This window comes from Cibotium barometz, chromosome 14 (assembly GCF_041138505.1).
Source record: "Cibotium barometz isolate CiBa-2024 chromosome 14, ASM4113850v1, whole genome shotgun sequence".
Taxonomy (NCBI): domain Eukaryota; kingdom Viridiplantae; phylum Streptophyta; class Polypodiopsida; order Cyatheales; family Cibotiaceae; genus Cibotium; species Cibotium barometz.
The window spans coordinates 5,855,721-5,868,990 of NC_141059.1; the positions used below are offsets into that span (position 1 = coordinate 5,855,721).

General features: G+C 45.1%; 1 protein-coding gene across 2 annotated transcripts in view; it reads right to left on the reverse strand.

The window, feature by feature from the left end:
- The window catches only part of LOC147631602 (uncharacterized protein At4g15545-like), a 68,497-nt gene that overhangs the window by 17,344 nt on the left and 37,883 nt on the right, over window positions 1-13,270 (reverse strand). For both annotated transcript variants that reach the window (XM_086808121.1, XM_086808120.1), the window contains 3 exons: window positions 13,084-13,129; window positions 12,871-12,949; window positions 12,549-12,700 (listed from right to left, as the gene is read on the reverse strand). In XM_086808121.1, coding sequence (XP_086664247.1) covers window positions 12,599-12,700; window positions 12,871-12,949; window positions 13,084-13,129 — 227 coding nt within the window. In that variant the 3' untranslated portion in view covers window positions 12,549-12,598. The remainder of the gene's footprint in view (window positions 1-12,548; window positions 12,701-12,870; window positions 12,950-13,083; window positions 13,130-13,270) is intronic.

Below are 13,270 nucleotides of genomic sequence, written 5' to 3' on the forward strand. Positions count from 1 at the left end.
AGGCCCCATGTTCTCAACCTCAATACCCAAGGCGGCTGCCATCTGAATAGAGATGAAGTTATCTGTTGCACAATCATCAAACATAAATAAGGCGGGCTGATCCTTGATTTGTCCCCATGCTTTGCATACCATCCTCTCTTTTCCATCATGTTTTGTGTTTCCCTGCACATCGGGAACTGCATGCACATTTGCCTTGGTTTGCTTGTCCTCATGCTTTGGTTTGCCGTCAGGGCATTGTCTAAACATGTGCTCTTTACTGCCACAAGAAAAACATTTCCCCTCCTTGGCATATTGCTCCCTTTGCTCGGGGGTCAAGCCAAATTTGTTCTTCTTTGGCCCATGATCTTTAGATGAGGTATTTTCAGCTTTACCTCCCTTCTGGATCTCCCGGAAGCTCTTTTTAGGTGGCTGTCCACCTTTTTGCAGGTTTGGGACAGCCTTATCTTTGCCCTTAGAACCCCCTTGATCTTGCTTAATTTTGAGCACCAATTGCTCCGTAACAAGAGCAGAGGCTATAAGCTGTTGCAAAGTGTGTTTCGGGTGCAATTCAATGCCCGAACGATAAGTTGGTTGCAATCCGGAGCGAAACTTCCTCTTTCTTTCATCCTCAGTGATTTGCATAAAGGGAGTTACCTCAAGCAACACTTTCCAAAACTTATTGACATGCTGCTGCACACTTTCATTATCTCTTTGCTCAAGTCTATCCCACTTTTGGGTGAGAGTTTGCTCCGCATTAGGTTGGCAAGAACTGGGCATAAAATCTGTCCTTAAACTCTTTCCAAGTGCAAATGGGGTCTTTGGTGGTCTTTTCAGTGATCCACCAATGAGCGGCTGTCCACTTCAAGAACATGCTAGCATGGCGTACTTTAGACTTCTCAGTGAAGTCCTCATCACTAAAAGCAATATCAAACTGTGCTTCAAATGCTAACACCTTGGAAGCATCATGCTCTCCATGAAAAACATCAAACTTAACGGACTTGTCACTTGCTTTGAATTCCTTGAGCTTTCTGGCATGAGGCTCATGGTCCTCTCTTTTTATTTTCCCCTTATCCAACGGGGAAGTACGGTGGCATGTGCTCCATGGGCCATCATGGAAGTTTCATGAAGCACGGTGGCATGTGCTCCACGAACCTGAAAATCAGATGCATGTGACCTTCCTGCATAAGGCAATGTCTCTCCATGAGACAACTTAGTAGGCAAAGCTCTTCTAGTTGCAGACCTGTCACCCCCTCCATGGGATACATGCCTTGAATACATGTGACCATCATGCCCTCCACGAACTAGCATACATATACCTGTCACCCTTTGTGCCTTGTGGAGAAGATGCATGACGAGAGGTGGCTGTCACCTCTTTCCTTTGCATAAATGACCTCAACCTTTGAGATGCGGGATCTCCATGCTTCAAGCGAGGTGGATTTTTGAATTTCAGCTCTCCATCTTCCCCCTCTTTGATGTCACCTTTGCAGAGGAGGTAGGAAAGTGCCAACTCCCTTGGCTTCTTGCCCACTTCTCGTGCCATGGACTCAAAAGTCATGTCCACCATTGCATCGGCTTTCCTTGCTTCAATGGCACTTTGTACATGGGGATCTTCATGCAAGAATTTCAGCTCTTGCTCTTTTGCCTGCAAAAGCTTTCTCATATGCTCCAATTCAGCCCTCATTGCATTAGGCTCCTCTTCTTGCATAACTGTCTTTCCATGAGACGGTTGTCCCCTCGAATCGCTATCATTCACCCTCTCAAGGGGCTTGTGCCTTCCCTGCAAAGCATCAGAATCACGCGAGGCACTTGATGGGCCCCTCGAATCAGGCACTTCCAAAGGGTTGCCTTGGCTGTCCATTGTGTTAAGTGTGCTAGAAGCGGGGTGTCCAAAACATAGGTTCGTTTCCCCACTAAGAAGAGGGAAATGAACGTGCTCTGATACCAATGAAACCAATCCCGTCAAGTGAGGGTAGATTCCGTTGGACACCCACATGCGTAATAGCACAACTTAAATATCACAATATGAATGTACAACTCAATAACAACTGAAAAACTGAAATGAAATGATGATCAATGGACACTAGCACTGGGCCAGAACGGGCCGACCCCCCCCTCAATATATGATATATTATTGGGAGTATTTAAGTGATACAATGTTCCATGGGTTCAATGAACCAAATGATGTCCATGTACAACTGAAATGAAAAAATAGTTACCAAACAATAAACTTGAAGTAGACGTTCGTAGTAGAGCGACCCACTTGATGAAGTCTAGTCTCTACGGTCCCGTGCCTTCACTGGAATCCGTAGAGAGCGTCCCACTGGTGTTCCAAGACCACGCACAAACAGGCGCTCCCGTACTAACGCCTGGCTCTCCCGATCTCGGCACCCACGGACCGTGGTTCTCCAAAAGCTTGGACTACCCGGCACCGAACGGGTATTAGCAGCAGTGAATATCCCTCGAAAGATTTACACCAAAGACCTTTGCTTGAATCTCAATCAATGTACCTTGTAAAACAATGAGTATGGCCTCTAGTAGAACTAGGCACCCACGCATGAGAGGGAAAGGCTCTATTACTACTGTTGCTGCCCGCCCGTAAGTGAGTGTCGCCTGTAGCTCGCTAGTGGGAGAACAAGAATCAGAGGCGCCTGAGTGCAGTTGCATAGGGACAAGGGAAGGACCTAGGCCCTGTGTGTAGCTTGCTAGTGGGCAAGAGAAAAGTGACACCTGGTTGCAGCCGCCTGCGGGCAAGAGAAGAGCGACCTGTGCGCAGCCGCCTGCGGGCAAGATAAGGCGACCTCTGCGCAGCTGCCTGCGGGCAAGATAAGAGAGGGTCTCTTGCCCGCAGTCGCTTGCGGGCAAGAGAAGAGAGGCCCTGTGCGCAGCCGTTTCAGGGGAAGAGTAGGACGCCTGGGCAAAGGTGGCCGAGCCACGTACAGCTGGCCGACTCACCCTTTGCATGAGGGGCGGCCAGTTTGAAGACACTTCCAAGGGAGGGTGGTTAGGTGACCATGCACCCACCACCACACACGGTTAAGGGAGGGCTTCTCTCCCCACCATGGCCCAAGTGTGGGTGCCCATAAAGGGTGCCCACCCTAGAAAAGGGCACCATGAGGTATTGGGGAGGCCGCCCACTCATTAATGAGTGTGAACCTGCAACCTTATAAAAACAAAGGTTAGAAATAATGCCATAAAATAAACAAATGGAATACACTTACCACCTGTTCACACGCAACAAAACTCATCAGAAGACAGAGCAAACTTCACGACTCAGTGGCAGGCGTCCCCGCTCAGCAAGTGGCACGTCAAACAGGCAAACACAAGAATACAAGTCACGCGAAGACAGTTCCAGGCATGCAAACATGAATGCATGTGCAAACAGTATCATGGACATATCTCCCGTTCATGGAACAAGTACTAGACATTCCTGTCGGGCACAATGATGGCACGACAGAAAGTATAAATCCCGGTCTTCCTATGGAGTGACAGTCCCATAGGTAAGACAGAGATCCAGGCACGAGCCTCCCTATGGAGTGTATAAATCCCGGTCTTCCTATGGAGTGACAGTCCCATAGGTAAGACACAGATCCAGGCACGAGCCTCCCTATGGAGTGATAGTCCCATAGGCAAGACACGGCACAAATACTGGCTCTTCCATGGTGTGACAATCCCATGGATAGAACACAGTCCAGGTCATACACGGGTGGCACCAGTTTGGCTCCCGTCCATGTTATGCAAAATACTGGCCCCTTCACATGGGCCTGGCCTCAAGTGAACAAGACACAAATCTGGAGATGGACCAAATGGTTGGCCAATTGGTGACAAGTGGTGTGAATGCGCTAGGTTTGAACACCCTCTTATTTAGGGTTGGAAGATAAGGCCTTGGTGCCTATCAAAGCATGTATTTGGGTGGATCCATTATCAACGTGAATATCATTTGAGTTGAGCAATCTTGCTCTCTTGGTTAACACCTCTCTCTCCCTCTTACTCTCTCTCTCTATCTCTTCATCTTGTACAACCATTGCCATGGCTTAAACCTTCTTCACTCCCCTTGCTTCATCTCCCTTTTACATACTCCACCATGAATCCATGATGATGATACTTCATCCTCCATAGCTGCATATGTGTGATCTCCTAGATACCAACATGGCATCAAGGCTAGGGTGAACCACCATCATCATAATTGCATTTTAAATCACCACCTCTGCATTTTTCTTCTCTTATGCCATGACACATTTTCTCATGCCATAATGTTTTTTTCCTGAGCTACACCTCCGTACCTACGTGGCTCCAGCACTGATGTCGCTCCACAGCCAACCATCATCTTGCATAGCCCCCAACGGCCCAGATCTGTCGACATCCACCTTTGGACTGCCCCTTCCGCTGGCTGCAATTGGCGGCGCTAGTGGCCAGCCGGCCACCAACACCGACACGCTTCCCTGCAGCGCTACCAACTACCCTCCTCCGATAGGCCCGGAGACTAGTGACCTGCTTGTGCTCGGGGCCCTCCAGCCACGCTGCTGACAACTGAGGCCTCCACGATCCCACGTTTGTGCCACCCTCCTCAAGCTGTAGTGGCCTACTCGACCTGCTGCATTTTTATCTTCAGGCCACTCCTCTCCTGATGCCTGTCAGCTCCTGCCAACAACAACAGCCCCTGTGCCACGTCTTCAGCAACTGCACTTCCGCTTGCCCTCACGTCATGCTGCCGTTGTTCACCTACTCTGCCCCAGCAAGCAGTTCTCAACACCGCAGTCCATACCCAGTGCATCTTTGACTCACCATCTACACTACCTGTGTCTTCAATCTGCGACTTGCCATCTGTGCCAGCTCTGCCTGCTCACCTTGACTCCTCCAGCGCAGCGTTCTTTTCCACATTTCATCAACCTTCTGCACATCTACATTAGCTGCTACATCGTCAACAAAGCCTTTGTGTTTTTGTCAAATCACTGCGTTTCTCTTCAGTCTTGCGATTATTATCAATCCACGTCATCTCTGCAAAGTTTGGTATGAAGTAAAATTTCAAAGCTTAGCCAAATTTCAAAGCTTTTCTTGTACTCGGTGCTCCTCTGCTTCACCAGTTCAACAACTTGCCCATGTCCTTAGTGATCATATCAGTTTGAGTTAAAATATTATGGAAATGTTCATGCATTCTCTCGGGTTCTTTGCCCTGGCTTTTACGCCGAAAACGATTATAACCATCGGTAGTGCAAGCACCATCACAAAGTATCTTCTCCTTGCAAGTACACATCCCACACTTGACCATCAAGTTGAAGCGTCGACGCAAGAAGAAAACATTAGATCATCATCGACGTTCTACCATACGGGAAGTTTGGTAACTTTCAAAAATCCATCTTTTTTGTTGTATGTGTTTGGTTCTCTGCCCGGGTAGTCCCCCAATGTCCGAGTTATATTTTTTGGATCCTTTTGGATTTTGTAATGCCTTGGTTCTACAAAAAGACTCCTCTCCATCATTCCCCTTTTTGCCCTTGCTTAGAGGGGGGGGGGTGGTAATATGCTGATGTAAGCGGTCTTTTTCCCTCGAGCAAGACTTGACCTTTGAGCCCTTTGCACTAGGCCATGCTTTATGAACCTCTGAGCCATGCTTTTAGCCTCTAAGCCATGTTCATGAGCCACTGAGCCAGTTGCGGGGTCCATGTTTGGTCTTTGCTTGTGTTGGAGTACGGGACTACTAAAGGTTATGCATGCAACTCCACCATCACTCCAAAGGGAGATTTGTTGGGTATTTCGGAGTTAGTTTGGAGTCTGGTCAAGTGTCCTTGATGGTGTGAACACCCTCTTATTTAGGGTCAAAAGATAAGGCCTTGGTGCCTATAAAAGCATGTATTTGGGTGGATTCATTATCACCATGAATATCATTTCAGTTGTACAATCTTGCTCTCTCTTGGTTGTTAACACATCTCTCTCTCTCTCTCTCTCTCTCTCTCTCTTTTCATCTTGTACAACCATTGCCATGGCTTAAACCTTCTTCTCACTCCTTGCTTCATCTCTCTTTTACACACTCCACCATGATGATGATATTTCATCCTCCATAGCTACATATGTGTCAAATCCCCAAAGGATCTCCTCGCGGAACGCTACTGGTACATGACTCAAAACCTGCAACAAACAAACAAACGAGAAGGGGGTGCAGGCATGACTCACCTCCCAACCACGACAGCCGTGGGCAAGCCCACAAGATTTGGATGTCCCCATCGAGCCACGAGCTGAGCTAACTAGATGGACGTACCGACCAATCCCTTCCTCGTGACGTCCCATACCGCCACGAAGCTACCCTCGCAGGCCTCGGCTGCATGAAGCATGTGCACGTCTGCACTAGATCCAGGCTCTTGACCATAGAGCTCTCACAAATCACGCGAGACTCTATATGACTAATGACCAAACTTGGCCATCTTTTTATAGGCTCTTGGCCGGTCATCGGGCGTCCACACTTGGGTGCCCGCCCGTCCATACTTGGGTGCCCGCCCGTTAGTCTATCCCTAACTTAGCTCGCTAATCAGCCTGCCTAGCTCCAAGCTTCCCCAAACCTCGAAGCTAGACTTGTGTGCGTGTAGCACACGGTAGATACACACTGTGCACATGACATACTCCCCTTTCTCTAAGAGCTCACTCCTGAGCTCACTAAAAAGCCAGGGTAATCTCTCTGAAGAGTAGTCAATGTCTTCCATGTAGCGTCCTCCTCAACACGATCGTTCCACTTGATCTTGTATTCCGTGATAAGCGTATTACGCAATCTTCTTTCACGAAATCCAAGAATCTTTTCAGGTTCGTGTGGAACAAATGTCATGTCCTCGACATCTATGATTTCTTGAGGAGTAACTAATTGGTCTGTTCCACCCAGTACTTCCTTAAGTCTACTGACATGAAATACAGGATGAACTTTCACATGGGAAGGCAAATCCAATTCATATGCAACTGAACCAATCCGTCGTGTAATACGAAATGGTCCACAGTATCTAGGGGATAATTTCGGAGATCGACCTGTCCGTAAAGTCTTGGAATCTTTCGGAACTCGCAAATACACCATCGTTCCTTCAGAGAACTCTCTGGGTGAACGATGTCTATTAGAATAAAATCTGTCTCGGTCTTGAGCACTTCTAATAGATTCCTTCGCAACTTGTAACATTTCTTGCATATCTTGCAAAAAATTACGTGCTGCATCATGCTGAAGTCTTGAAAATTCCATTGTAACAGGTGATCTGGGTTGAAAACCATACATAAGCATGAAAGAACTAAAACCTGTACTCGTATGCTTAGTACTGTTATATGTAAATTCTAACATAGGAAGATAATCCTCCCATGAACTCTGTCTTTTGGATACATATGCCCAAAGCATATCCTCCAAAATCTGATTCACTCTTTTAGTCTGGCCATCAGATTGAGGATGATTAGAGAAACTCAAATTCAAAGTTGTTTCCAACTTCTCAAAAACAAGTTTCCAAAAATCACTCGTAAACTTAGAGTCCCTATCACTGACAACCCGTACAGTCTAAACAATTGCTCGATAAACTGCCATGCTAATTGCGTAGCTGTAATGGTCTTCCGAGTCGGTAAAAATTTCGCCATTTTTGTCAAACGATCTACCACAATCCAAATAGAATCGTGGCCTTGATGCGTTCTTGGCAATCCGGTAATAAAATCCATGGAAATACTTTCCCATTTATTACCTGGGATTTGCAAAGGATGCAACAACCCAGCTTGTCTAAAGCGTTCAGGTTTATTTGCTTGACAAACTTGACACTTGAGAACATAATCTTCTACATACCCTTTCATCTTTGGCCAATAAAAAGTGTGTTTCACTAACGATAGTGTCCTGTGTACCCTAGGGTGTCCAATAGAAGGGGCGTCGTGACACTCCTTAAGAATCGTAGACCTAATGTCCGGGATCTGTGGTACACAAATTTTGTCATTACGGAATAGTAAACCATTCCGAATCATCCACTAGCCTCCTGCAGCCTGAATGGTAGGCTGCTTAGTCATTGAGCCTTGGACCAAAATAACTATCAATTCTGCTAAGCCCTCTCAATGACTGAAATAAGTCAGTAGAAATCTCGGTGAACGACTAAGTTCACCTCTCTAATTCGACTAAGTGCAACTGCATGGACCCTTTTCGATAACGAATCTCAAAATCAAAATCTTGCATTAACTCAGCCCAACGAGCTTTCCTTCCTGTCAAGTCATCCGCATCACACACATACTTGATTGACTGATGATCAGTCAATACCATAAACTTGGAGCCATATAAATAATGTCTCCAAACCTTGAGAGCGTGAATCACAGCATAAAGCTCCTTCGCAAGGGTTGGCCAACGAGATTGAGTGTTGTCTCGATTTTTACTTTCAAAAGCAACAGGTCTACCATCTTGAAATAGGGCAGTCCCGATGGCATAGTCACTGGCATCTGTTTCAAGAACATACGGCCGACTAGGATCGGGTAATGCTAAGATAGGTGCTTCCTTGACTTTATCTTTCAAAAGTCTGAAGGCCATATCCAGATCGTTATTCCAAGTGATAGGCTGATTTGACTTACGTCCACGACCTTTCAACAAGTCGGTCATCGGTAGTGTGAGCTGAGAGTACTCCTGCACAGATTTCCGAAGAAAAACAACAAAATCGAGAAAAGAGCGAAGTTGTTTCACTGTTCGTGGTATAGGCCAGTCCAGAATCTTTTGAACTCGGTCATAGTCAATGCTCAATCCATCTCTAGTGATCTTGTGTCCCAAGTAAATGATGTCTGTCATAAAAAACTCACATTTACTTAATTTAGCATATAGTCGCTTCTGTCTTAAAATAGATAAGACAATCGTGAGGTGTCTAACGTGATCCTCAAGAGTACGACTATATATCAAAATATCATCCAGGAACACAACCACAAATTTTCCCAAATGATCATGAAAAAGATCGTTCATCATTTGCTGGAAAGTGGTTGGAGCATTGGTTAACCCAAAAGGTAATACGAGAAATTCGTAATGGCCATACCTAGTCCAAAAGACGGTTCTTTCGACATGCCTTTCATGAATACGTATCTGGTGATAGCCAGTACGTAAATCTATCTTCGTGAAATATTTCGCTCCTGCTAATCGGTCAATCAGATCATCTGATCTAGGGAGAGGATAACGGTTCTTAATTGTCAGCTTGTTCAATCTTTTGTAATCTATACACATTCGCCAGGTGTTGTCCTTCTTTCACCTAAGCAACACAGGTGCACTCCAAGGTGATTTACTTGGACGGATCTTGTCCATCCTCAGATAATCTTCGAGTTGTTTAGCCAACTCATCTTCTTCAACTTGGCTCATCCTGTAAGGTGGAATACTGACAGGATGAGCACCAGGGATGAGGTCAATACGATGATCTACTGTCCTTTCAGGTGGTAAGCCCGATGGCAGTTCCTTACGAAATACATCTTGAAACGAATCAAGTATCTTCTGTAATTCTTTGCTTTCAAATACACTTAATTCATTGACATCCATAGAAGGTATGAGAAATGAAGAAAGTGGAATCTTTGTAGTCCTGAATCCGGATTGGTAGCATCTCCACCTTTCGATCCCATACTTGTCGACCCGCAGGTAGGCGTACCTCATAGGTATGATCGCCACATTCGGTAAGGGGCTCCAACTCGGATTCTTGGGTTGACATCTTGAAGGGGGCAAGGGGAGAGAAAATTCGATCTTGCACAAGAAAAGTGCTAGAGAACTTGAGAGCTTGAGAGCTTGAAAACTTGAGAGATGTGTGGCAAGAAGCCCGCTTAAGGGGAATATATAGACTTCCCCAAAAGCATTCTTGAGTTTTTGCTTTTGTGTTTATATATATATATATATTCTGTTTTCTTAAAAAAAAACACTTTTAAGCATTAAGTGGGTCTTTAAACCCTTTACTAAGGTTTAATCCAAAAAAAAACGAAAGCAAAGCGTATGTTTTGTTTTGTTTTGTTTTTTTCAAAAAAAACAAAAGCTAAAATCGGACGCTGGTATGCTTTCACGTTTTTTTTTGGATTAAACCTTAGTAAAGGGTTTAAAGACCCACTTAATGCTTAAAAGTGTTTTTTTTAAAGAAAACAGAATATATATATATATATATATATATATATTCTGTTTTCTTAAAAAAAAACACTTATATATATATATATATATATATATATATATATTCTGTTTTCTTAAAAAAAACACTTTTAAGCATTAAGTGGGTCTTTAAACCCTTTACTAAGGTTTAATCCAAAAAAAAACGAAAGCAAAGCGTATGTTTTGTTTTGTTTTGTTTTTTTCAAAAAAAACAAAAGCTAAAATCGGACGCTGGTATGCTTTCACGTTTTTTCCTTCGCCCATCTGAATTTAGTGCAACCCGTCGCCTGCGTGGGCCTGAAGTCGCCGCCGAATGCTGCGTGTGCCTTCGGCTGCTTGCGCCTGCCTGCGCCTAGGCTTGGCCGCCTGTCTGCCTGCGCTGCCCACGTCGACTGCACATGTGCGCTTGCGTCCACCTGGTTGGCGCTGTCGCCTGCGCACTGGTGATGCCCGCCTATACCGCTTACGCCCACTGCCCGTGTGCAAGACCCGGCCAACAGCACCCGACCCTGCGCATACAACAGTGGATGACCCTCTCTCTCACTCTCTCTCTCTTTCTCTTACAATAGCCAACTGGCTTTTTTTTTCTCTCTCTCTCTCAACAGTTCATACGACTGCAAAAACGCATCTAGCCTTCTTCTTGCTAAACAAATCAACCCTACCCGACCACCTTCTCCATCATCACGGGTTTCTTTGATGAAAAAGCAACATACTAATCTGAAAAACAGTAGTATGCATAGACAAAAACAACAAGCTTCTTGATCGCATACCTTTCTTCGACCTCATCTTCTCTACCTACCGACTTGCTCGTTCACGAGGTATGCTCTGATACCACTGTCAAATCCCCAAAGGATCTCCTCGTGGAACGCTCCTGGTACATGACTCAAAACTTGCAACAAACAAACAAACAAGAAGGGGGTGCAGGCATGACTCACCTCCCAACCATGACAGCCATAAGCAAGCCCACAAGACTTGGTTGTCCCCACCGAGCCACGAGCTGAGCTAACTAGATGGACGTACCGACCAATCCCTTCCTCGTGACGTTCCATACCGCCACGAACACGTCTGCACTAGATCCAGGCTCCTGACCATAGAGCTCTCACAAATCACGCGAGACTCTATATGACTAATGACTAAACTTGGCCACCCTTTTATAGGCTCTTGGCCGGTCATCGGGCGTCCACACTTGGGCGCCTGTCCGTCCATACTTGGGTGCCCGCCCGTTAGTCTATCCCTAACTCAGCTCACCAATCAGCCTACCTAGCTCCAAGCTTCCCGAAACCTCGAAGCTAGTCTTGTGTGCGTGTAGCACACGGTAGATACACACTGTGCACATGACAATGTGTGTGATCACTTGGATACCAACATCCATCACTTCTCAACTTGCAAGTCTTCCGAAGATTACTAAAGGTTGCTAGCAGTCTCTTTCAGCATACAAATTGAACCTTCTCGAGAGCATAAATATATCCAAGAAACCTATTGATTTCAATATCAACAAAATCTGCTCTGAATCTGGACCTCTACAAAATATATGTTCGTGTGCCAAGATCCCTCAAAACCGTCTCTACAAAGCAAAGAAGCTTCACCTAGCATCTAGCAAAGCATAACCGCTTTACCCAAAAACACATAGACCCTATCATAGTTGCAAATGCCAAGCAACTACATAACACTCTCTCCAATCATCTGCAATCCACAGTCTCATTCTTCCTTCCTTCTATGTCATACAATTGATATCTCTTTGAAGCATTGTCTTTCTCTCTCTTTGAAGCATGGTCCTGCCCACACTTGCGTCACCAATGGAGGATCAGAGCCATCGTTTCCCACCACCACAAGACTTTCTCCCGCCGGCTCAGCTTTACTACATTGGGTACCATGATGTAGCGCCCTATGCGGGATATTTTAGGGTGATGTGAGAGCTTGATGCTCTTTGAATTGGGATCAGCTCTTGTTCTTTTCTTTATTTTTAGTACCCATGATGATGTATTCCATGAACATGATGTAATTTTTTGGTCTCATAGGTCATTTTGGCCTTTTGTAGACGTTGATATAACTTTCCTTCTTTCTTTCTAACTCTCTCACTCTCCCCTATTTCTCTTCTCATCAAATGCCATAGCCATGTTTGCCTTCAAGCCTCCATAGCTTCCATTAAGGATTGCAAGATGTTTCCCTCTCTGCTCTCAATGTTACATTAAGGATGAAATGCTGGTTGAAGGCTGAAACCAACCTTCTTATGCGGGTTAGTTGTCGGTGCCTAGCTGAAGAATATGCTAAGTGAAATTGTGATGAAATTGGACCAAACCACATAAGAACTAAAACTACAGCGTAGATGAGAGTGTAGAGGAAAGTACACAAGACACCCATAATGGGTCCCAACAATGACCTCCTTCCCCACAACACCTTTCCCACCAAACCCCCCCAGCCGACCTTCTCCCTTTTCTTCTCCATTTTCAAGATTTTGCACACATCTATCTGAAAAAAGATGAGCACTCACAAGATTAAGAGCCAGAAAATTGTCCTGGAAAACGGCTTGAACTTCTGAAACTAGCCTTGACCCGGAAGATGATGGCTTAACAACCCATCAAAAGCAGAGTACAAATCCTCATTATCGGGACCAAATATTTCACTTGCCTTCCTCAAAGTCTCCTGTCATACAAAGTCAGAAGCATCAAATCACCAGTAAAAGGTTCTCAATTTTCTCATAATCCTTGCCAAATTATCACATTTTCACAGAAAAGTGACGTGAAAGGACCGAATGTGTGATGTTATCTAGCAAGAGTTAACAAATGATCTAACTAACATCATATGGGAAGCACCTCTCTTGTCTGGTTGTGTGCGTTTAGCTCCTTGATATTAGCGAGAAATGCACTAAACTGCTCATAAGAGAGACGATTTCTGCAAAAACCAAGCTAGCGTCAACCAACCAAATCTTTGGTAAGCAGCTTGATAAGATAAAAGCTCCATTTTGAGCCTTCTATTTTAGAAGGCTTCAAGTTGAGCCATAATTCACTTTATCAATATTTCTGAACCTGGCTTGACGGAAAAACTCTTTCCCATCAATTCGAGCTGTCCTAGCTGCGCCATTCACAAAAAGAAAATGCTCAGTTTTGTTTTAAAAAAATACATGCATACATATATAAATCCATCCATCCATGTGCATATGCACACGCGGATGCACGTGAGCACGAACACACACATACGCATACATACAAACAA